This window comes from Colias philodice, chromosome 3 (assembly GCF_061535455.1).
Source record: "Colias philodice isolate Cphi_HAF_F1 chromosome 3, ilColPhil1 Martin Lab GWU primary, whole genome shotgun sequence".
NCBI lineage: Eukaryota > Metazoa > Arthropoda > Insecta > Lepidoptera > Pieridae > Colias > Colias philodice.
This window is the reverse complement of record NC_143088.1, coordinates 3,301,220-3,326,400: the sequence shown is the minus strand read 5'-3', so window position 1 is coordinate 3,326,400 and position 25,181 is coordinate 3,301,220. Positions and strand designations below refer to the sequence as shown.

At 31.7% G+C, this 25,181-nt stretch overlaps 6 protein-coding genes across 10 annotated transcripts; 5 read left to right on the top strand and 1 right to left on the bottom strand.

Moving 5' to 3' along the window:
- The first annotated feature begins 1,873 nt into the window (after window positions 1-1,873).
- On the top strand, window positions 1,874-8,969 carry Smyd4-3 (SET and MYND domain containing, class 4, member 3). Its single transcript, XM_089713502.1, has 7 exons — window positions 1,874-2,371; window positions 2,864-3,059; window positions 3,142-3,501; window positions 3,577-4,218; window positions 4,456-4,671; window positions 5,272-5,395; window positions 8,710-8,969. The coding sequence occupies exons 1-7, from the start codon at window positions 2,047-2,049 to the stop codon at window positions 8,899-8,901; spliced, it is 2,055 nt and encodes a 684-aa protein (XP_089569628.1). The 5' UTR covers window positions 1,874-2,046; the 3' UTR covers window positions 8,902-8,969.
- LOC149489484 (dynein light chain Tctex-type protein 2B-like) lies at window positions 6,506-25,157 on the bottom strand. 5 transcript variants are annotated; one of them, XM_089713890.1, is made up of 5 exons: window positions 24,894-25,157; window positions 8,426-8,471; window positions 8,223-8,346; window positions 7,734-7,883; window positions 6,506-7,393 (listed from the first exon to the last, which is right to left on the bottom strand). In XM_089713890.1, exons 2-5 carry the CDS (start codon window positions 8,439-8,441, stop codon window positions 7,228-7,230), a joined length of 456 nt encoding a protein of 151 aa, XP_089570016.1. In that variant the 5' UTR covers window positions 8,442-8,471; window positions 24,894-25,157; the 3' UTR covers window positions 6,506-7,227. The 5 variants fall into 5 exon arrangements, with proteins under 5 accessions (XP_089570016.1, XP_089569997.1, XP_089570023.1 ...); XM_089713871.1 differs by lacking the exon at window positions 24,894-25,157 and adding an exon at window positions 11,901-12,014; XM_089713897.1 differs by lacking the exon at window positions 24,894-25,157 and adding an exon at window positions 11,218-11,251.
- On the top strand, window positions 10,476-13,797 carry Sin1 (SAPK-interacting protein 1). The gene is made up of 6 exons (XM_089713528.1): window positions 10,476-10,940; window positions 11,124-11,513; window positions 11,765-12,093; window positions 12,586-12,758; window positions 13,154-13,292; window positions 13,415-13,797. The coding sequence occupies exons 1-6, from the start codon at window positions 10,615-10,617 to the stop codon at window positions 13,612-13,614; spliced, it is 1,557 nt and encodes a 518-aa protein (XP_089569654.1). The 5' UTR covers window positions 10,476-10,614; the 3' UTR covers window positions 13,615-13,797.
- LOC149489487 (uncharacterized) lies at window positions 15,684-17,743 on the top strand. Its single transcript, XM_089713565.1, has one exon. It carries the CDS (start codon window positions 15,795-15,797, stop codon window positions 17,250-17,252), a length of 1,458 nt encoding a protein of 485 aa, XP_089569691.1. The 5' UTR covers window positions 15,684-15,794; the 3' UTR covers window positions 17,253-17,743.
- On the top strand, window positions 19,499-21,492 carry LOC149489486 (uncharacterized). The gene has a single exon (XM_089713561.1). It carries the CDS (start codon window positions 19,618-19,620, stop codon window positions 21,073-21,075), a length of 1,458 nt encoding a protein of 485 aa, XP_089569687.1. The 5' UTR covers window positions 19,499-19,617; the 3' UTR covers window positions 21,076-21,492.
- On the top strand, window positions 21,961-24,174 carry LOC149489485 (uncharacterized). The gene has a single exon (XM_089713579.1). The coding sequence runs from the start codon at window positions 22,304-22,306 to the stop codon at window positions 23,759-23,761; it is 1,458 nt and encodes a 485-aa protein (XP_089569705.1). The 5' UTR covers window positions 21,961-22,303; the 3' UTR covers window positions 23,762-24,174.
- Window positions 25,158-25,181: the final 24 nt, after the last annotated feature.

The following is a 25,181-nucleotide window of genomic DNA, read 5'->3' as shown; positions in this document are numbered from 1 at the left end:
AATTTTTTATGTTTTCTTAGAACTTGGTTTGTGAATGTGCAAATTCGGATATTGGTGGTAATATTATGTTGTTGAGATTACGTGTAATATAAAATGCGGTCTCATTTTATATTACGTGCATCCCTGTTATCTTATTGTTTTAATAAAATGTTTTAGGTCATCATAAATAATCATTATATTTTCATATTAGGTAAGATCTAAAACTAAAACTACATAAATATAGCGTACGAACAAAATACTTGCATTGTTTTATCAAGACTAGACGTTTTAAAAATAAGTGGACGAAATTTCTAGAACGACTAAGATAAAAAATACGCAGGAGGAAATTTCCAGTCCATTGCCCCTATCATTTTGCGTGAGTTTTGTTTTTTTTTTTTTTTGTTTTGTGGGTGTATTAAGAATCACTAGGGCAGTGAAGTCGCGCGCAGCATTTAAGGTTGAAAAGTTTTTAATAATAAATTAAAGTATATTAGGTGCAACAAGACACTTGTGAATTTAAAAAAATATGTTATACTTTTCTAATTGCTATTAATATGTACAAGCTTGAAAACAAAAAATATTTTAGGCTGACTAATTTTTGTTTTATTTGTTTTATTGTTATGCTCTTATTTATTACCGGTAAATGCTTAGGTATTTGTAGCATAAATTATACCTAACTATACTTTTGATTTTATTTTCTGACGAGTATAAGATGTGACATCCCTAATCTTGTGACGTAAGGGATCCACGGCTGGATGGGTTTGACCTTCACAAATTCTACGTAATCTTGAGGTGACTCCAACGGTATAAAAAATATGGAAACAGCATACATAACAGCCACCTTTTGTTTACTAATATTACGCCTGGCCGAATCTTAAATATAATAATAACCAATAGGTCACCTACGCATTTAGTTCTAATAGTGGAAAAACATGTTTATAAAATGATAATAATATATAATGTTTACTGCTCGAGTTGACTTTTAAAACATATTGTACTATCTTCCGCCCACGACTTTGAACGTGCATCCCCGTTTTTCCCCGTTCCCGCAAGAATTTCGGGAAATCCTTTCTTAGCGGATGCCTACGTCCTAACATATACCTGCATGCCAAATTTCAGCCCAATACGTCCAGTGGTTTGGGCTGTGCGTTGATAGATCACTATATCAGTCACCTTTGAGTTTTAATATATAGATTAATGTATTAACTTTACATTCACATACCTTTACAAAGTATTATGAATGGTCAATCTCATAAAGTTTTTTTTACCATCTTTAGATCAACATGAAACTTCCTTTCATGGCTTAATCAAAAGTCAAAAGTAGATATTATGTACAACTCTGAGATAATTGGATCTACACGTACAACCTCGAATCCTGAATTAACTGTTTGGTAAGCGTTTGAACTACTTACACATTTTTATTTATTATTACCATAATAATAAAGAATCTAGATGACCTCAGTACATTTCCTCATTATTCTGACTGCACATAAGTTCTTCGGATACTGAATTCTCAGAAAAATACTGCTTTAGAATTTTTCCACAATCCCGCATAAATAAGCTACCATTATGAACATTATGATGCGCAATTAAGTATTGTCAGAAGAATCATTTTAGTTATATTCTAAGAAAGAATTGCTGGTAGGTACTAATGTGTATAATTTATATCCGAAAGGTAATTTTACAAACACTATTAAACTGATGTATTATGTTACCATTTCAATAATTATTTATAGTAAGTACCTACACTAGAAATGCTCAAAGAATACTTTAGAAGATTCTTGAATGTATAGCATATAAACAAAATACAGATAGCTATAGGGATTATACCTAGCACGTACAATATTACAAAACATTAATAGACAATGAAAGTGTAGTTCAAAACATCGGACTGAACAGATCATGTGCGGGCCAAAAATAAAAATAGAATCAGTCGCCATTGCGTTACACCGGCTTTCACTAACCCACTGAGTTTAACCTAAAAATTTAGTGCATTGGTGTTATTTTAACTGATCCTTGTCTACATAGTAATAAGTGCTGAAAGAAGCAGTAAATTCAAACAGTAACATGGACGGGGGCGACGATGGATTCTTTAAAAAATTTCACGAGAGCATCAACAACGCTCTGGACGACGTGACAAAAAATAATTTCGCAAATTTCGAAACAAACCCAAAACGCGTATCATATTTATGTAGCTTACCCGTTGTAAAATCTTTCAACCTTGCAGCTGAAGTGGAAAAGTTTAAGAATGGCGGAGTGTTCCCCGTAAAAAAGGATTTAGAGAAAGCACGACAACTGAAAAATGAAGGCAATAAAGCTGTACAAAAAGGCGATTGGGTTAAAGCCATGAGTTTGTACAGTGTAAGCATGCTATATATGCCACAAAAGGAAAGTAAGTGTCAAATAGTCTCAAATAGGTACTTAAGCTTGCTATTTACTATTGATTTCAAAATTCAATCAAACTATAACCTACCTATAAAGAAGTAGGCATAATACTTATAGATAAAGGATTTCCAAATATTTAACTATATTCGACCACCTAAAAAATAACACTGATATTTAATAATCGGCACATTTTTTACGAGTAATATAAAAAATAATCCCTGTTGGGCAAATAAAACCCACACTAAATAAGTTCACACAGTTTACTTACAAAATATGAACTACTAGTGGTCCGCCCCGGCTTCGCCCGTGGTACATATTTCGCAATAAAAGGTAGCCTATGTCCTTTCTCGGGTATCGAAATATCTCCATACCAAATTTCATGCAAATTGGTTCAGTAGTTTAGGCGTGATTGAGTAACAGACAGACAGACAGACAGAGTTACTTTCGCATTTATAATATTAGTATGGAAGTATGGATAATTAATTTTATATTATGACAGCCGAAGAATTGTCCATTCTGTTCGCAAACCGATCGGCAGCACTTAATCATTTGGAACGATATGAAGAGTCCTTAGATGACATTAAGCGGTGTCTTGCTTTGGGCTATCCACGGCATCTACGGTACAAAGTGTACGAGCGAAGGGCTAGGTGCTTACTCGTTCTCAAAAGAAATCAAGAAAGCATTAAGGCTTTCCAGTAAGTATTATTTGTGTTACGAAAAATAAGCCAACTTGTGCACATCCATTAAAGTAAAATTATAAAATCCTCTATATTTCAGAGACACTATTTTAGCTCTTGATGAAGCTAACACTCTTGACAAAGAAAAGAGATCAAAGCTGAGAACCGATGCGAAACTAATGCTAGAAGTACTGAATAAGGGTCTCGTATTAGCTGGTAATCCTAAAGACCCTGAGCCGCTAAATAGAACGCCACCTAAACCAAAGCTTCCCGGAAAACACAATTCTAACTACCCAGCTGCATCTGAAGCTATCCAAATAGACTTTGATGAAGTGAGAGGAAGATATGCGACAGCAGCGAGAGACATTCAAGCTGGAGAAACTATTTTGGTCGAAAAACCACACAGCGGTGTTCTCTTGGGAGAATATTCTGCAACACATTGCCAAAATTGCTTTATTAAGTAAGTAAACACAAAATATTACTATAACAAATATAAAATAACTGCTTATTAAAATGCTGTAAATTAAAATTTCAGATGTCCTATACCTTTGGCTTGCCCAACGTGTTCAAATGTCGTCTTCTGTAGCGATAAGTGTAAAGAAACAGCATTGAAATCGTATCACAGCTACGAGTGTGCCATATTACCACTGCTATGGAAGTCTGGCTGTTCTGTGACTTGTCATATAGCTCTGCGTATGATAACACAAAACAAGAAAGAATATTTCCAAGAAATAAGTAAAAACTTAGATGCGCCATCATCACTACCATATAAAACCAACGATTACAAAAATATCCTTAAATTAGTTTCCCATGAAGATAAACGGACAAAGCAAGATTTCTTACACAGAAGTCAAATGGCGGTATTCCTGGCTAAGTTGCTCGAATTAAGCGGATACTTTGATAATAAACCCAGAGATAAACCCGTTGAAATTGATGAAATAAAAACGATGGAAGTGTCAAACAAGAACTTAGGAGACGTTGAATTATTCGGTGGATTATTATTGCAAAACCTTCAAGTATTGCAATTTAATGCTCATGAGGTGTTTGAATTACAATGCCCGAAACCAAGGCTTGAACAAAATATAATAAAACACAATGGAAATTCGGTCTTCCTTGCTGGCGCAGTGTTTCCTACGCTCGCTCTATTTAATCACTCCTGTGACCCTGGTGTTGTGAGGTAAGACTGTAATAGTATTAGAATGATCGTAATCGATTGCCTAGTCACCTAGGTAATTACAAACAGTAACAGTATTGAGTCATAATATTACACATTATTCATTTAAAATATTGTATTATTAAAGGTAACGTAATATTCTAGGAATAAATCGTCACAACCAAATATTATCGCCCTAAAAAATTATTAACAATATTCAGTTCTTATTTCCATTACTTTACAAATTGTGATCGATTGCAGATACTTTTGTGGCCCATACATCGTCGTTCGAGCGGTGAAAAATATAAAAAAGGGTGAAGAAGTAGCCGAGAACTACGGTCCTATATTCACCACAATGCCCAAAGACAAGAGGCAAGCACAGCTAAAGGATCAGTACTGGTTTGACTGCAAATGCCTACCCTGCGAACAGGACTGGCCACTTTATGAAAAGATGACTGAAAACTATATGAGATTCAAGTAATAAGAATATTTTTTACTAATAAAATATCTTTTCCTAAAACTCATACATTAGTTAATTAACAATTTCCATAAAATACCTATAAGGCGTAAATACTTATAATTTACGCCTTTTGAGAATTCAGGATCTTACTTGTTAACTTAATTAACGTAATTTTAATCTACATAAAAAATATAATTTAAAAAACTAAAAAAAAACGCTGTTATAAGATGAAATAATTATATTGTCCTCGATCATCGATAAGTGTGCAAAGTATGAATTAAATCTGTCCGTTTGGAATCGGTCTAAATCGGGTCTAAGGGAGTTAGTTACATACAAACATACAGGTGAAGCTAACAAGCGTATTAAATAATAATAATAGTTTAAAAAAAAAACTAAAAAACACGCTTTTCATAGAAAACCGAACTAAAAAAATAGAAAATTTCATCAAATTATTGTATTGTCATCGGTCCTCAATAAATCTACAAAGTTTGAACGAAATCTGGCCGTTTAAAGTGGGTCAAAATCGCGCCCAAAGAAGTCGGTTACAAACAAACAAACATACAGGTGAATCTAATATAAAGCGTGTAAATAAAGCGTGTAAAAAAAATAACTTTCAGGTGCGATTCAGACCAGCCATGTTCCAACGTAATACCGGTGCCGCACGACTGCACGGAGTTCATGGTCAAGTGCGGTCTGTGCCAACAGTTTACGAACATTCTGAAGGGGCTGAAATCACTGCAGGCAAGTATATTCGAGTTCTTATTGAGTTATAGTTGTTTATTTTAACGTTAGTAAAAAAATGTTGAGGGTACGTGTAAAAAATAATGACACATTTTAATCATTAAAAACCGGCCAAGTGCGAGTCGGACTCGCGCACCGAGGGTTCCGTACAAACCTGCAAGCTTAAAGGTATTATAGACCTGAGTATTTGATATGAATTTCAATTTAATACCTCTACGCGTTTATGAGGAAATGGGTAGTAAGTTTAAAATTATTAAAAAAATATATATTATGTGATGTAACTAAAAATTTATGGTTTTCGTAATTTTTCCTTTATCTATGCTATAAGACGTTGCTTCGTACCAAATTTCAAGATTCTGAGTTCACGGGAAGCACCCTGTAGGTTTTGATTCCCTTGAAAGTGTCGAAAATTTGCGGCATAAACGGCTGTATCTTTTGATTGCGTTGGCTTAGAAGTTTGATTTTTTCACAGCTTCAAGGGACAGTAGACCTGAGTAATTGATATAAATTTCAGCTTCATACCTCCACGAGTTCCTGAGAAAAAGGGTCTTGACAGACGGACGGACGGACAACAAAGTGATCCTATAAGGGTTCCGTTTTTTCCTTTTGAGGTACGGAACCCTAATTAAAATATCTACGGTTTTATGAAATCAATAAAACCTAGTAACTATATCTGTGATTAAAATATTTCTATGACTTTTTAAATGACCAAATTCTATCGTAACATATACCTATGTATTAAATTGTAAGACAGTAGTATAATATTATCAGTTATAGATGTTATAAAAACTTGTTTACATTTTCGTTTCTTACGTGGTGTTTATTCAAAACAATTAACTTCATGCTCTGCGCTTCGAATAGTTTTACTGCCAATAATAGATGGAATATCCACAAAAAACTACTACAGAAAATAACAACACTAAGATTTTGCTTGTTTTTACGCAACAAGGAAACGTTGGATTACATTTCTCGAAAAAGAAACACGTTGGTATCTTTTTATTAACATTAATTTTCATAGAGCTAATTGGCAAAGTCACATAAGGATTTCAGATATTATAACATCGTGAAAAATACACGAAAATTGAAAAACAAATATTGGCGACTATGAGTTAATGAATTTGAAATGTTATAAGCACTTGTTCAAACATTTGCTTATAATAAATTTCCGTGACAATTTTTTATATATCTATGTCGTGTTTAAGATATTAGACTAGCTATATTTAATCATAATAATAAAAGAGAGCTTCGTAAAAACATTTTTTATTCCTAGTTCATTCGTTCATGTTCAAAATTCATACAATGTACAATCAAAAGTCCACTCATGTACAAAAGCACTTTAAACCAAACGCCTTATTTGTAAAACTGTATTTTTAAAATAATAAATTTATCGTAAAACAATGATATATACAAGAATAACTTAAAATCAATAATCCAATTTTAATATTCTATGTAGAAAAGTTTTAACAAGGCACACATATTATTTCATTACTCTATACGTAGGCCATATATTTTTGATGTATGCCAACATTATTTCTATCTGTTAAAGAACATCCTTTTTTTGAGTTTACTAATTCCGACCGACACGAGTATAGTCGACAATCGTTATTACCCCAAAATCTTCGTGACAAACATATACAAAAATAGACAAATCGGTCCAGCCATTCTCAAACATTCCTTGACAAACACGTTTCCTTTTTGAGCACCGTACCACGACAGTTTTGTAACAACCTATATAATGCTGCCATTATCAATGTTTCCTTGTAAACACATATTCCTCATATGTAGTACATATGAGTCTATTTTTGCATACTTATATCCAGACCTTACAAGATCTAATACAAATAAACACCATACACAATAGTATAGCAGAATAGTGTATCGTTCCTATACAGTTCATCTGCATAATCATCAGTCTCCGGATCCCAGATGCATCTCTGACCGCACTTAACACCTGCACCTTTCATTTCTATTATTGTAGATTGTACCACTATTTTGTACCTGAAAATTCATTTAAAATTAATTTCCATTCTAAGTTGTTTATACAATACAAGAAATATATAACAAATGCATGTTACAATATACTAATATAATAAACATAAAAGATTGTGAGGATGAATGGATGGATGTATATCTAAATGTTAGTTCCTCTAACATGCGAAAAAGAACTGAATCTATCTTAAATGTCCATAGACAACACTTATTTCTATGTTGGTCTAGTACATTGTTTTCAATGTGTATCTTTTGTAAAACTTACATAGTAAAATTAACCCTAAAAGAAACAAATATTTAGCTCTACTTTTATACATATTATATGCTTCTGGATTTCATTATGCAATACCTTTTCATATCAAGATCCTGTACACGCTGTCGTACCGCGTTCGCAATAACTTTAGCCCACCGCGGGGCTTGGTCGGCGCGATACTGTCTCCCCATAAGCTGCTCTTGCATCGTCGACATTATAATATCTCGAACGTTTTGTGCTTGAAACCTGGTGAAAATGACATAAACATACATATAAATTAATATTACTTCTGTTTTAAGCTATTAACTAGTAAATAATCTATGTATCTCATCACTTTTTAAGCAAAGCAAGCTTTTTGCAAGGGCCAAATAGCGATTTTTTTTAATTGGCTGAGGATAAAAAATACAGACTGTCTTTTTAAGCTATATATCTACATATAAGTTATGAATGATTTACCAGATTCATCATAAAAAAATATTTTGGGTGGATTTTGAATTATTGAAATTGCAAGATAAACAATAATAATTTATGGAAAGAATGCTGAATTTAACTTTAAAATTAATTGGTATAGATACAATCACTTACTTTTCACCAAGACCAGGTCTAACTTCATATTTGGGAGGAGCGAGTGGTTTTTGTGTTTCAATTGGACTGATTGCAGTTTCACTCTCAGCACCACCTGTATCTACTAGTTCTTCTTCTTCACCCACTGAAATTGAATAAAGTCATTAAATATAAAAAAAATACAATCAAATTATTAACAGAAATTTAAATATTTATACCCTCACCTTCTTCATCAGCCATATTGATTTATAGCCAAGTCAAACCCTTCACCTGAATATCAAACAATAACATTTTTATTTTCATCTTCCAACAAATAAATTTTATAAATTTATATAAATAAATTTGAATTCCAATATTACACAAAACTACTGCCTTACTTTTTGGAGTTTTTATCTACTTGCATAAAGGACAGTGAATTTAATACTTGATTAAAAATTATGCTACATTTTTTATAAGAAGAAGAACTAAAACAATTATCACAATAATATTTGAATAATTTCTTTCACAGGATACAGAGGTGATGTACAAGCTTGGTCGAGCTGCAATGGAAGAGGGAAAATACGGGCAAGCAATGAAAAAATTGGTAGAAGTGTTGAAACTGTATGACGCTACATTAGCACCTCCCTATCAATCTTATTATGATTGCGTCCAAGATCTACGACGCTGCATGTTGTCACTTGGCAACTATAGTATTGTATAATAAAAACATTCTTAAGCAATCTGGTGTTACATTGTTTTTTTATAATAAATTGAAGATTTAAGAGTTAATTGTGTTTTATTCATGTTTATAAGAAATATACAATACTATTCAATTTCAGAATTAAATATAGGGTTTGATTTCAATATATGCCTATTGCCTCTTGATAGTGTGATTATTATCTTAGTGTATGACGTATGTAACCTATTATCTAGATCTACATATTTCTTCCATACATATCATTGAACTCCTCCTTATCTGTGGGATCGATTTGAATGAATTTCTTTGTGTCTTATAGTGTGTGTTATGGTTCCTATATAATTATATTTATAGCTGGCACAATATTATTTTGATTTTAATTTTTATCTGTAATCATCATTAGGTCACTATCACTACATAATATTATAAAACAATGTTCTCCGCTACGTCTGTCTGTCTATTCGCGATAAACTGTTGAATAATTTAACTGATAAAATGATTTCACCATTGGATAGCGTGGTGCTCGATAAAGGTTTAAATATATTTTGTTAAGTTTAAGACAACGCAGGCGAAGGCGCTGCTGGTCGAAAGTTAGTTTATGTCAGGTTCTTGAAACTTACAAGTAATCAATCAAACAACAGGAAGTACAACCAAATTTCAAAACTGGTGATTGCATCGGTGATCAAATGATAATGATTCAATTATTATTCAGATCAATTATATTTTTAAAATGGCAAACGAAATCGAAAATAATCACGCCGGTTACTATACTCGGATTTTTAATTAGATAAAGTAAACTGACGTTTTCTGTGTTGTCAGTTTTTGATGAAATAAAAATAGCGTTGTCACAAAGTGAATGATTGAAAATCGGGAATGAATGAAATTGAATCGATCGTCTAGTGAATATTTAGTTTGTAACAATATAACATCAAATAAACACAACAATGACAACAAACACAACGTAATTCGTTACAATTAACGAAAAAATTACAAAAACAATAACGTAAACAGCGTAACAATAAAAATAAAAAAATGATTATAATTACACTCTACTAGTAACTTATATCTTATGTAGCTTTATATATTATAATTAGAAATAATGTTATTTTATAGTTTGTAATGATGAACTATTCACAGTCATTGTTCATTCATCTGATTGAATGAGAACTGAATTCCTCACTATTACTTTAAATGTGGCAACATTATTTTACAAAGTGACATTAGCTGCTGTCAGTTTACTTTATCTAATTAAAAATCCGAGTTTAAAGAAACATAAATAAATTAATGTCAATGGCATTGGCAGATGTCAAAAGAAGCAGTGAAGATGCGTTCGCCTTCACATTTTCTACCGAATTAAATTTAATGAAAAGTTATGTTTAATCTACATTGAACTCAATTACAAGACATTTATTTATCGTTGTTATCATTTTGTTTTATAGTTACATGTTTAGTCTTAGAGCATATTATTAATTTTGATTATCTATCTCATCAAAGAATTTAACAAAAGTCACATTTTTAATTATCTGTAAGTACAACTGTACATTGTACAAGTCCATTCATAAAACAGATAATACGAGAACGTAGTGTACGTACTACGTACCGCGTACGGGATATTTTGTTTGTCTACTACTGAAATATTGACATGTGTTTCGTTTGTAATTTGTGAGTCGTAAACTAAAAAATCTAATTAAAGCCTGAATTTAGCAAATACCAGTGAAAATCTATGATAACGACACCATGGCTACTTACGACAACAAAGCTTGGCTTCTAAAAAATATAAGAGATGCGTTTATTGCCACGGACGACACCGGTTTGTGTGAAATTGTGATGGCAGGGGAAGATTTTTCAAAAATATTTCAGACCAAAGCCATGGAAGAAAAAAAGCGCATCAAGGAAAAAGCAATAAGCAGGCCAAGTACAAGCAGAGGTAAAGAAAGTTTTACGGAAGAGGAGGAGGAAAAAGAAATTGCGACTCAGTTTGATCCCTATCCTGACATGGAAGATAGTGATGAGGATGCTATGTACGGGAGCTGGTTCCGTCACGAAGAGTTTGCAGGACACAGGCGGGTCCATCTATACTTAAAATAATATATAGTTTATGAATACATTAAAAAAATCACAAAAAAATACTAAACATCTTAAATTTTAATAAAATTCATATTTGCTTTATAATTTGCTCAATAATTAACAGTACTATGTGAAAAAGCACATATATTAATAATTTTCTTTTTATTTCATTTAAATAGGCAAAGGTCAAACACATCACAGTGGCTGGACAAAAAAGAATTAGCTTTAAAAAAGGCAGCAAAGATAAAAGTAATAAAATGGGAAGGACCTTACCCACAACTAACAGATGAACAGATTGCAGAAGCTTTTGAGAAAGTGGAAATCAAAAAGCTGGAAAAGAAACAGTCCTTGTTAACAGAACAACTAGAGAAATGTCCAGACTTTCCCCATCGTCAGTATCTGGAGTATGCAAAGTTCGATGGCACGGCACAACTGGGGTTACCCACTAAAGTCTTTAAGATCTTTATGACCATGTTACCAGAGAAACATCAGAATTACCCCGTTATTGTTTGTGTTATTGCCAGTGCTAAGATCAAAGACTTGATCGGTTTCACATGCTACAAGTACAGGTAGGTAGAATTAATTTTTAAATAATGTCAATATCCTAATGAATGTCTGCTATTGTATCTATAAGTTTAACCTATTAAAGAAAAGATTTTTATTGGTCATCATGATTATAGATTCTAGGATTATATTCACATTCCAATTAAAAAATATACATTTAAACATTAGTAGCCTAATTTCTATAGAGTAAGCCACCCCCAGTTGGTTTCGTGTAGAATCAAATGCCAAAATACTGATTTATTTTAATCTCTTCCAGCATAGAACATCCAGAAATCACACTAGGATCTGTGCACGATTATGGCCTTTGCATAGCAGAAGACGATGGTGAAGTAGACTGGGCATTTCCCTGTCTTGATAACAACGAACCATGCTCAAAGTTTGGCTTTACTTGCCTCGGCCTCATTGACGTAAAAACCAAGATAAAAGTGGACACACATCCTATACCAGACATAGAAATGGGACATGCGTTTCACTGTTTTCCAAAAGCAGCTGTGTCTGGCCAGAGTAATGTGAACTCTTCCAGACAGCACACAGAGGGTAGCGATACTTCGGAAATCAATAAGGTCATTGATTCTGTTATGGAAGGTAAGTTTACTGTAATGTAAAATTAAAGTTAGAATAAATTAAATAATGCTTTCTTTGAATTTTTAATATTAACTTCCTGATCTAGCAAATTTATCTAACAAACAACAAATGGTCTCCTTGATTGTATTCTAATAACTATTACCTTAATACCTGTTTATGTTCAAATCTTAATATATATAAATCTCATGTCACAATGTCTGTCCTCAATGGACTCCTAAACCACTTAACCGATTATAATAAAATTTGCACACCATGTGCAGTTCGATCCAACTTGAGAAATAGGATAGTTTAAACATGTAGGTACCACGGGCGGACCGCTAGTATATTATGTGATTTTTTGCATTATTTTGAAAGATAACCATCCACATTAAAAAAGAAAAACAATATCACTGTTGTCTTCTTATCTTAATTTTACGTATAGTACTATAATAACATTTTAATTGAAATTACAATACTATAATAGCATGTATTTTTATTTCATCCTCGCCATAGGTAACAAAGGCTTTGGCTTGCAGTCGGGAACCCCTATAACAGACGCACCTCAGGATAAACTATACAGGGTACAACTTTTACACAAGATGAGGACGAGCACACCAGTTCAGCTCGGCATCACATTGGATCAAATTGAAGTGGTCCCGTTGGTTACGCAAAAACATGCATTTTGGGTGAGAATGAAAATACTCATTTGTTTTTTATGTGTATATTCAAAATCTTCTGAACGGGATGGTGAAAAAATTCGGAAAACATAAATAATTCACACACACATTTTTTGGTGTTATTGGCTTTAACTACATTGAATAAAAAAGTTTGCTCAAGTTTAGAAGGAAGTTTAATTTTATTATTCAGTTAGGTTAATTGATATTATTTATTTTACAAATGTATTATGAAAAAAAAAGCAAACTGGATGTATGAAGCAATACCGTTATATGATATGATATCCTCAGCTACCTTTTAAAGCATAACCCACTTATTAGATTTGAATTAAATTTGACATATTTTTTCACAATGTACTTATGTTTTTTATTTGAACTTAAAACTTTATACCAATTTTTTGTTTCAGTCTCGACCAAAATATTTCTTACACAGTATGAACTCGGTAGCATGGTGTCAGATATTAGAAGCTAAAAGCAACAAGACTGCATTTCGTATTTTATACTCGCCTAGTCATGATACTGCTTTCAACGATCGCTACAGTGCAGGTATGTAATAATCAATAATTACAATAAAATGTTTGATAATTAATAAGTACAAAATTAAAATATGTTTCAAAGTATTGTTTTTGAACAATATTTTTAATATCTCAAAACCGTTTTATTTCCAGGCAACACCAGTGCATTTCAACCAACAACAGTGTACAAGAAACACGACTTCGAATGCGATCACGACACCGCAAAGAAAATCGTAGACAAAGTGAACACAATATTAGACTTAAGGAACAGTCCTTGTCGACGCGAATACAAAAACGCCAAAGAGAAAAAGCTCCAAACGCGACGGAGTTTCTATACAAAGCAACTAAGTTGAGTCCAATTCCTTTATATGTACATAGACCGAAAGTTCCTTTACACTCAGATTCTTTGTCGACTGAATTATTTAAAGTTTGCCGGTTAAAGTACACTCATGTTGTTAATTGGAATAGACGGTAGGTCTTGAAGGTAAAGCTTAGTCCGCGTTTCCATCTACAAGAAAACTTCCGCAAGAAATGTCCGACAGTCTGTCGGCATTTCTTGCGCAAGTTTTCTTGCAGATGGAAAGGCGGCCTTAGAGTTGTAATGTGTGTACATTGATAAGGGTTTATTGAAAAACTTTCACATAGAGGTACCCAGAAGTTGGGGCTTATTGATTTACACACATTGTAAATGGAATTTGATGAGTTTACTATTGTTTCTCATTCAAAGTTATGACTAGTCATAAGTACTTTGAGTATTATAAATTATAATTTTTGTTCGCATAACTATGAACAACCGTAGATATATTCATATCATGTTATACAGCTGCCAGATGGAAATAGTACTGCCATAAGTGTTTGTGTGTGTTGAAATACCCGTCCCTTGCAAAACTTTTTTTATTTTTAAAGTAAGGTACAAGTGAACGCGAATTAATGAGTACTTAGACTGAGATTTATAGTACTACATATGAATTATATTTTTATGTTCCTATGTCGTTTATTATTTTTAAATGAAAACATTTTCTTTATGTAAGTACTGAAAGTATAAAAATAATGTCGCACATAATTTGTGTAAATATTAGTGGTCCATGTTGGTGCCTCGATTAATTGACACAATTTGTAACAAGCCTTACGCCACAAAGCCTCAATGTTTGATATCGAAATAATTGGTAATACTGACTGTTTGAATGCAGTTAGTTAATGTGTGATTATTTATTCAAATTACTTAAAATATTTTTTGTTATTTTTGTGAAGAAAATGTATAAAAATTACTATATAAATATACTACTGATATACCTCTGTATGAAATTATGTATTTAAATCTGTGTCGACATTTTTTTAAACATCGTATCTGTTTAGATATAGATAAAATGTATATTTTCGTTTAAAGATTGTTCTATTATTTACAATGAAATTTTATTAATGATTTTATTATATAATATGGAATATGTAATTATGTGATCACACATTAAAAAGTAATTCTGTCAATGTAAATATGAATGCAAGAGTAAATGCTGTTTTTAAATGAATGCATTTTTATAGTTTTGTATTAATGAAAATAGTTAATGCACATTGTTTGAAATAATTCACATTATTTTGTATATACCTACTGATACAAACCTATACAGCAAAAAATCACAAACTTGATATGTATTTATAAGTAGAAATGATAAAAATAATATTGAAATGATTTGAATATATTCCATTTCTTAAACAGTATTTTAGCAATGTGCATTGAAGCTATAATTGATGGGGTGTAAATGTATTTATGTAAAGGATTTCTTCTTTAAGATTAATATTTTTAAGTTGTTGTAACTTATTTTAACTATTAGTGATTTTATGAACTCTTCGCGGAAGGACTGGTTAATTTTAGGCTTGGTAAAAGCAATCGGGCAATCCTAATGTCCAAATTTTCTAATGTTCAACACATGACGTGAACATGCATACAGCTCTTAGACTACATTTTTTTTTAATTTTGTGTTGCGTCCTTTTTCAAAACAGTTTTATAGCAAAAAATTATAATTGTTTTAAAATAAGTTTATTTTTGCTATATTAATAAAAAATAGTAACACTGATATTTATATGCCAGTTTGACATTCATTTGTTTACGATTTGACATTGACAGTATTGACACTATTGTATTTCTATATTATTTTATCATTGTTAATACAATTTACAAATTTGTAAATTGTAGACAAAGAGTAAATTATTAAAGGGGGAGATTGTAGATAATAGTTTGTGCTAAGTTTACCTACAGCATATAACGATTAAATACATTTGTGATACTTTGCTATTTATTATCATTGTGTTAATTTATAAAATGTCTCGTAGTCGCAAGATTGCAACTGGATACATCTGGAACATTTTTTAATGAACGAAATTTAACTATAACCATAGACTATATACTTAATACAGAGACTATAACTCTTCACATTATGCATTACATACATATGAATTGAACTCATTCATCATAAGTCTCAGAATACAAACTAATTTGAGAAGTATACTACAATAATTTACTATAAAATATTGTACTATGGATAATATCTGCCGTATCTGCTTAGAATCTTTAGAAGGAAAGTATAAAGTATCACTGACAGATACTTTTAAAGGTCTAAGAATATTTAAATACATAAATTCCATAACAAATATTGAAATAAAAGAGAATGATGGCTTCCCTTTCTCTATGTGTTTGAAATGTTATGACAAATTTGAGACTGCAGTTAATTTTAGAGAGAAATGTATACAATCTGATAATAAATTAAGAGAAGATTACGGCCTACCAAAAAATGATAATACAATATGCATTTTCAAAGAAGAAAGTAATGACAATGAATTGTCGGAACATTATAATAGTAATGATGAACCAATGATAGATGTAAAACCCTTGCTTAATTCTAATGCCTTAGAATGTGATACTTATGAATGTATTACTGAATTTCAATCATCTAATGAGGATGAGGATTTAACTTGCAACAAGGGTAATGTTTCTAAAGCAGCAGAAACCTTGCACTTGCATCAGGCTAAGAAGAAATGTGAACAATCTGATAATAAATTAAGAGAAGATTACGGCCTACCAAAAAATGATAATACAATATGCATTTTCAAAGAAGAAAGTAATGACAATGAATTGTCGGAACATTATAATAGTAATGATGAACCAATGATAGATGTAAAACCCTTGCTTAATTCTAATGCCTTAGAATGTGATACTTATGAATGTATTACTGAATTTCAATCATCTAATGAGAATGAGGATTTAACTTGCAACAAGGGTAATGTTTCTAAAGCAGCAGAAACCTTGCACTTGCATCAGGCTAAGAAGAAATGTGAAGTGACTAGATTTGAATGTGACGACTGTGGAGAAGTATTTAAAAGCAAATTTAAAATGGCAGAACATTGGAAAAAAGTGCACTTGCCAAGTAAACTGATTTGTCCAAACTGTAAAAAGAATTTTAAAACATTTGAATCATTGAACAGGCATAAGTTAACGAAAATTTGCCATAGAATTGATGAGAAATGGATGCACATAGAAGGCGTTGGCAAAGCTAGAGTATTTACATGTAAGGCATGTTCACATACAACAAAGATATCATACAGTATGGTAAGACATGTCCGCAACCACATTAATGATCAACACTACACATGCTCATTTTGTCCCCGTAGTTTTAAAAAAATGTCGTCATTAGTGTTCCACCAGGATAACAAGCATAATATTTCGTCACAAGAACAGGAAAAGTGCAACAAATGTGAGAAAATATTTCGAGACAAGTATCAGTTCAAGCAGCACATAGCCCGTGTTCACGAAGGCCCAATAATACAATGTCCTGTATGCAAGATTTCTCTCCAGAAGCGTGGTCTTAATCGCCACATGATTAGGCATGCTGGCCGCAAAGATTTTACGTGCGAAGTTTGCGGTTGGTCAGGTTATAATAACTATGAACTTACAAATCACAGGCTAAGAAAACATTCTGAACATAGGAGATATACTTGAATATTTTGTGTACATACAAAACTTACATATCTAAATCAATGAATAGCCATGAGAACGGGCATAAAAGTGGGCAGTTTTGCTGTAACATCTGTTTTGTATTTGTAAAAGATAAAGATAGATTGTTGAAACATCATCAAGAGATTCATATGGATGGGAAAATATTTCAGTGACCATACTGTCTCGTGAAATTTTTCACAAATAAAGCTAAATGGAGTCATGTGAAGATAAAGCATTCTGTATTTTTGTTACCCAGTAAGGGAGATATAGGTACAGCAAGTGAAAATAAGAGTAGTATTGAAATTCAGCTAGACAAGAAAATTCTCGATGATTTTGAGTAATAAGGAATTGTTTATAGTATCTATATTTATATCTTATATCCTATAGTATCTTAATGTTATGTTATTTAGATATTGGAATATTAAATTATTGTAAAACACTATTACACTGTTTTATTTGCAACCCTCTCTGTCTACTTATTCTTTTGGGTATTTTATTTTTATAACTTAAAAATGCGAATTCTCTACATATAATATATTATAGTCAAATCCTGATACACAATCTCTTCGCGGAAGGACTGGTTAATTTTAGGCTTGGTAAAAGCAATCGGGCAATCCTCATGTCCAAATTTTCTAATGTTCAACACATGACGTGAACAAGCATACAGCTCTTAGACTACATTTTTTTTTTAATTTTGTGTTGCGTCCTTTTTCAAAACAGTTTTATAGCAAAAAATTATAATTGTTTTAAAATAAGTTTATTTTTGCTATATTAATAAAAAATAGTAACACTGATATTTATATGCCAGTTTGACATTCATTTGTTTACGATTTGACATTGACAGTATTGACACTATTGTATTTCCTGTATTTCTATATTATTTTATCATTGCTAATACAATTTACAAATTTGTAAATTGTAGACAAAGAGTAAATTATTAAAGGGGGAGATTGTAGATAATAGTTTGTGCTAAGTTTACCTACAGCATATAACGATTAAATACATTTGTGATACTTTGCTATTTATTATCATTGTGTTAATTTATAAAATGTCTCGTAGTCGCAAGATTGCAACTAGATACATCTGGAACATTTTTTAACCCTTAATAGGGCGGAGGTAAAAAATATTAAAAAAACAGTTTTTGTGTTATTATTTATTCGTATATTAGGACCTATTTTAATCGTAGTCAAGAAAATCTAAGAATATATAATCATAAGTACGCGAAAATTGGGTGGTAATTATTTGACCTTAGCCCGTCAAGGTACAAGAACTAGAGCTGCTACGAGCTGCTACAGTCCCTAGCTTCTCTTTCTTCTGGAGCAATATGAAAGCTTTTGAAGCATGGTGTAGCACATAAAGCTACTTTGCAGATGTTACAAATAATTCTCGATCGTTTTTGAATGCTTTTCGTGCTACATAATCGACATCTAGTAAATTTTTCCTGGTTTTCTGGGTAGTGTGGTACAGAAGAGCGTCTGATTTCAGCGGGTACTCCGAAATTCCCACCTTGTTTATTATTGAAAATAATACTTGTTGTTCTTTTTTTGCATGTGAATCCATCTATTAGACTCCGAGCCAAACGCGCATATTTACAGTTAGCACTTTGGTATGCTATGCCTTGGAATCTTATCTGACCAATTTTGTTAGTGCCCCAAAGTGGTTCTTCCGAGATACTTTCGTCACTGCTTTCAATATCGGAGAGATTTCCTTCTAAAATTATCTCGATTGCAGTGTCCGAAAGCTTCTTTTTCTTGATGTTAGTATTCGACATTTTCTGAAATAGCAATTGCGAGAAGGGTAATGGTAACTATATAACCACCAAATACTATAGTATGTCGGTGTAACCAGGCAATGGTATAAGTTTTACCACCGAGTTTACAATGATTTTCTGAATAGTACAAACTTCATTTCAAAAATTACTATAACAGTCATGCAGCTAAACATATTCAATAATGCTACCAAATATCACAAAACCATTTTCCGGAATCTTAGTAGAACAAAATTATAACTAACGCAACCACATACCTCCAATTTTCAAATTTTTTCGATACTTTTTTTTAATTGTTGGTAGTTTGTAAACTTTTTCAGTTACGTTATTGCCAGGTCTAATAAAAGTTTATACGCTATTTACACCTTCCAAAAGATGAATTTATGAAATCATGCATAAAACGTTCCTTGGTTTATGGTCAATAAACTGAGGTGGTAACCAATTGGCCTTTGCCCTATTAAGGGTTAATGAACGAAATTTAACTATAACTCTTCACATTATGCATTACATACATATGAATTGAACTCATTCATCATAAGTCTCAGAATACAAACTAATTTGAGAAGTATACTACAATAATTTACTATAAAATATTGTACTATGGATAATATCTGCCGTATCTGCTTAGAATCTTTAGAAGGAAAGTATAAAGTATCACTGACAGATACTTTTAAAGGTCTAAGAATATTTAAATACATAAATTCCATAACAAATATTGAAATAAAAGAGAATGATGGCTTCCCTTTCTCTATGTGTTTGAAATGTTATGACAAATTTGAGACTGCAGTTAATTTTAGAGAGAAATGTATACAATCTGATAATAAATTAAGAGAAGATTACGGCCTACCAAAAAATGATAATACAATATGCATTTTCAAAGAAGAAAGTAATGACAATGAATTGTCGGAACATTATAATAGTAATGATGAACCAATGATAGATGTAAAACCCTTGCTTAATTCTAATGCCTTAGAATGTGATACTTATGAATGTATTACTGAATTTCAATCATCTAATGAGGATGAGGATTTAACTTGCAACAAGGGTAATGTTTCTAAAGCAGCAGAAACCTTGCACTTGCATCAGGCTAAGAAGAAATGTGAACAATCTGATAATAAATTAAGAGAAGATTACGGCCTACCAAAAAATGATAATACAATATGCATTTTCAAAGAAGAAAGTAATGACAATGAATTGTCGGAACATTATAATAGTAATGATGAACCAATGATAGATGTAAAACCCTTGCTTAATTCTAATGCCTTAGAATGTGATACTTATGAATGTATTACTGAATTTCAATCATCTAATGAGGATGAGGATTTAACTTGCAACAAGGGTAATGTTTCTAAAGCAGCAGAAACCTTGCACTTGCATCAGGCTAAGAAGAAATGTGAAGTGACTAGATTTGAATGTGACGACTGTGGAGAAGTATTTAAAATCAAATTTAAAATGGCAGAACATTGGAAAAAAGTGCACTTGCCAAGTAAACTGATTTGTCCAAACTGTAAAAAGAATTTTAAAACATTTGAATCATTGAACAGGCATAAGTTAACGAAAATTTGCCATAGAATTGATGAGAAATGGATGCACATAGAAGGCGTTGGCAAAGCTAGAGTATTTACATGTAAGGCATGTTCACATACAACAAAGATATCATACAGTATGGTAAGACATGTCCGCAACCACATTAATGATCAACACTACACATGCTCATTTTGTCCCCGTAGTTTTAAAAAAATGTCGTCATTAGTGTTCCACCAGGATAACAAGCATAATATTTCGTCACAAGAACAGGAAAAGTGCAACAAATGTGAGAAAATATTTCGAGACAAGTATCAGTTCAAGCAGCACATAGCCCGTGTTCACGAAGGCCCAATAATACAATGTCCTGTATGCAAGATTTCTCTCCAGAAGCGTGGTCTTAATCGCCACATGATTAGGCATGCTGGCCGCAAAGATTTTACGTGCGAAGTTTGCGGTTGGTCAGGTTATAATAACTATGAACTTACAAATCACAGGCTAAGAAAACATTCTGAACATAGGAGATATACTTGAATATTTTGTGTACATACAAAACTTACATATCTAAATCAATGAATAGCCATGAGAACGGGCATAAAAGTGGGCAGTTTTGCTGTAACATCTGTTTTGTATTTGTAAAAGATAAAGATAGATTGTTGAAACATCATCAAGAGATTCATATGGATGGGAAAATATTTCAGTGACCATACTGTCTCGTGAAATTTTTCACAAATAAAGCTAAATGGAGTCATGTGAAGATAAAGCATTCTGTATTTTTGTTACCCAGTAAGGGAGATATAGGTACAGCAAGTGAAAATAAGAGTAGTATTGAAATTCAGCTAGACAAGAAAATTCTCGATGATTTTGAGTAATAAGGAATTGTTTATAGTATCTATATTTATATCTTATATCCTATAGTATCTTAATGTTATGTTATTTAGATATTGGAATATTAAATTATTGTAAAACACTATTACACTGTTTTATTTGCAACCCTCTCTGTCTACTTATTCTTTTGGGTATTTTATTTTTATAACTTAAAAATGCGAATTCTCTACATATAATATATTATAGTCAAATCCTGATACACAATCTCTTCGCGGAAGGACTGGTTAATTTTAGGCTTGGTAAAAGCAATCGGGCAATCCTCATGTCCAAATTTTCTAATGTTCAACACATGACGTGAACAAGCATACAGCTCTTAGACTACATTTTTTTTTTAATTTTGTGTTGCGTCCTTTTTCAAAACAGTTTTATAGCAAAAAATTATAATTGTTTTAAAATAAGTTTATTTTTGCTATATTAATAAAAAATAGTAACACTGATATTTATATGCCAGTTTGACATTCATTTGTTTACGATTTGACATTGACAGTATTGACACTATTGTATTTCCTGTATTTCTATATTATTTTATCATTGCTAATACAATTTACAAATTTGTAAATTGTAGACAAAGAGTAAATTATTAAAGGGGGAGATTGTAGATAATAGTTTGTGCTAAGTTTACCTACAGCATATAACGATTAAATACATTTGTGATACTTTGCTATTTATTATCATTGTGTTAATTTATAAAATGTCTCGTAGTCGCAAGATTGCAACTAGATACATCTGGAACATTTTTTAATGAACGAAATTTAACTATAACTCTTCACATTATGCATTACATACATATGAATTGAACTCATTCATCATAAGTCTCAGAATACAAACTAATTTGAGAAGTATACTACAATAATTTACTATAAAATATTGTACTATGGATAATATCTGCCGTATCTGCTTAGAATCTTTAGAAGGAAAGTATAAAGTATCACTGACAGATACTTTTAAAGGTCTAAGAATATTTAAATACATAAATTCCATAACAAATATTGAAATAAAAGAGAATGATGGCTTCCCTTTCTCTATGTGTTTGAAATGTTATGACAAATTTGAGACTGCAGTTAATTTTAGAGAGAAATGTATACAATCTGATAATAAATTAAGAGAAGATTACGGCCTACCAAAAAATGATAATACAATATGCATTTTCAAAGAAGAAAGTAATGACAATGAATTGTCGGAACATTATAATAGTAATGATGAACCAATGATAGATGTAAAACCCTTGCTTAATTCTAATGCCTTAGAATGTGATACTTATGAATGTATTACTGAATTTCAATCATCTAATGAGGATGAGGATTTAACTTGCAACAAGGGTAATGTTTCTAAAGCAGCAGAAACCTTGCACTTGCATCAGGCTAAGAAGAAATGTGAACAATCTGATAATAAATTAAGAGAAGATTACGGCCTACCAAAAAATGATAATACAATATGCATTTTCAAAGAAGAAAGTAATGACAATGAATTGTCGGAACATTATAATAGTAATGATGAACCAATGATAGATGTAAAACCCTTGCTTAATTCTAATGCCTTAGAATGTGATACTTATGAATGTATTACTGAATTTCAATCATCTAATGAGGATGAGGATTTAACTTGCAACAAGGGTAATGTTTCTAAAGCAGCAGAAACCTTGCACTTGCATCAGGCTAAGAAGAAATGTGAAGTGACTAGATTTGAATGTGACGACTGTGGAGAAGTATTTAAAATCAAATTTAAAATGGCAGAACATTGGAAAAAAGTGCACTTGCCAAGTAAACTGATTTGTCCAAACTGTAAAAAGAATTTTAAAACATTTGAATCATTGAACAGGCATAAGTTAACGAAAATTTGCCATAGAATTGATGAGAAATGGATGCACATAGAAGGCGTTGGCAAAGCTAGAGTATTTACATGTAAGGCATGTTCACATACAACAAAGATATCATACAGTATGGTAAGACATGTCCGCAACCACATTAATGATCAACACTACACATGCTCATTTTGTCCCCGTAGTTTTAAAAAAATGTCGTCATTAGTGTTCCACCAGGATAACAAGCATAATATTTCGTCACAAGAACAGGAAAAGTGCAACAAATGTGAGAAAATATTTCGAGACAAGTATCAGTTCAAGCAGCACATAGCCCGTGTTCACGAAGGCCCAATAATACAATGTCCTGTATGCAAGATTTCTCTCCAGAAGCGTGGTCTTAATCGCCACATGATTAGGCATGCTGGCCGCAAAGATTTTACGTGCGAAGTTTGCGGTTGGTCAGGTTATAATAACTATGAACTTACAAATCACAGGCTAAGAAAACATTCTGAACATAGGAGATATACTTGAATATTTTGTGTACATACAAAACTTACATATCTAAATCAATGAATAGCCATGAGAACGGGCATAAAAGTGGGCAGTTTTGCTGTAACATCTGTTTTGTATTTGTAAAAGATAAAGATAGATTGTTGAAACATCATCAAGAGATTCATATGGATGGGAAAATATTTCAGTGACCATACTGTCTCGTGAAATTTTTCACAAATAAAGCTAAATGGAGTCATGTGAAGATAAAGCATTCTGTATTTTTGTTACCCAGTAAGGGAGATATAGGTACAGCAAGTGAAAATAAGAGTAGTATTGAAATTCAGCTAGACAAGAAAATTCTCGATGATTTTGAGTAATAAGGAATTGTTTATAGTATCTATATTTATATCTTATATCCTATAGTATCTTAATGTTATGTTATTTAGATATTGGAATATTAAATTATTGTAAAACACTATTACACTGTTTTATTTGCAACCCTCTCTGTCTACTTATTCTTTTGAGTATTTTAGTTTTATAACTTAAAAATGCGAATTCTCTACATATAATATATTATAGTCAAATCCTGATACACAATCTCTTCGCGGAAGGACTGGTTAATTTTAGGCTTGGTAAAAGCAATCGGGCAATCCTCATGTCCAAATTTTCTAATGTTCAACACATGACGTGAACATGCATACAGCTCTTAGACTACATTTTTTTTTTTTAATTTTGTGTTGCGTCCTTTTTCAAAACAGTTTTATAGCAAACGCATGACGACAGTATCCATAAATGTTCGAATTAGTGTTTTTATGGGAATATGTATAATATATAAAATAAAAATAGTGACTTAGAAATATTAAAAACATTAAGATTAATGAGATTATCAATAAAATAAAACATTGAAATTCTGCAGTCGGCCATTTTGACTAAAACACGCTTGACGTCACGTCTACGTAAACAACGCACAACAACTTCGCGGCAGGTGTATTTTGTTGTTATGAATATGCTGACAATACGCATTTTTATTTATTTTCTATTTTTTCACGTATGCTTTATCGACTCAGAACAGAAATATAATTGCGAATTCACGAATATGTGGTTCGGGTTTCTCTGCGTCAAATTTAAACAATCATTTCATATTATTTTCTCACTTTAAACAATTACTAACACTTTTTTTGGCTATTATTTTTATGTAGATTCACATTGCAATACTGCACACCACTTATAAACTTTGAAATTAGATTCAATAACACTTTATAATTAAATATTTGTTTAATTTTACTTCGCTATGCATACAGATAATTACGTATTTACGTAAGAGTGACGTCACGCCTACGCCATGACACCTGTGAGCTGTTTTAGCACAGTTAATAAATATTTTTTGAAAAATGGCTTTTATCTTCGTTAAATTTAAGTATATTAGCGAAATATAGGGTTTTTCTTGTTTACATATTAT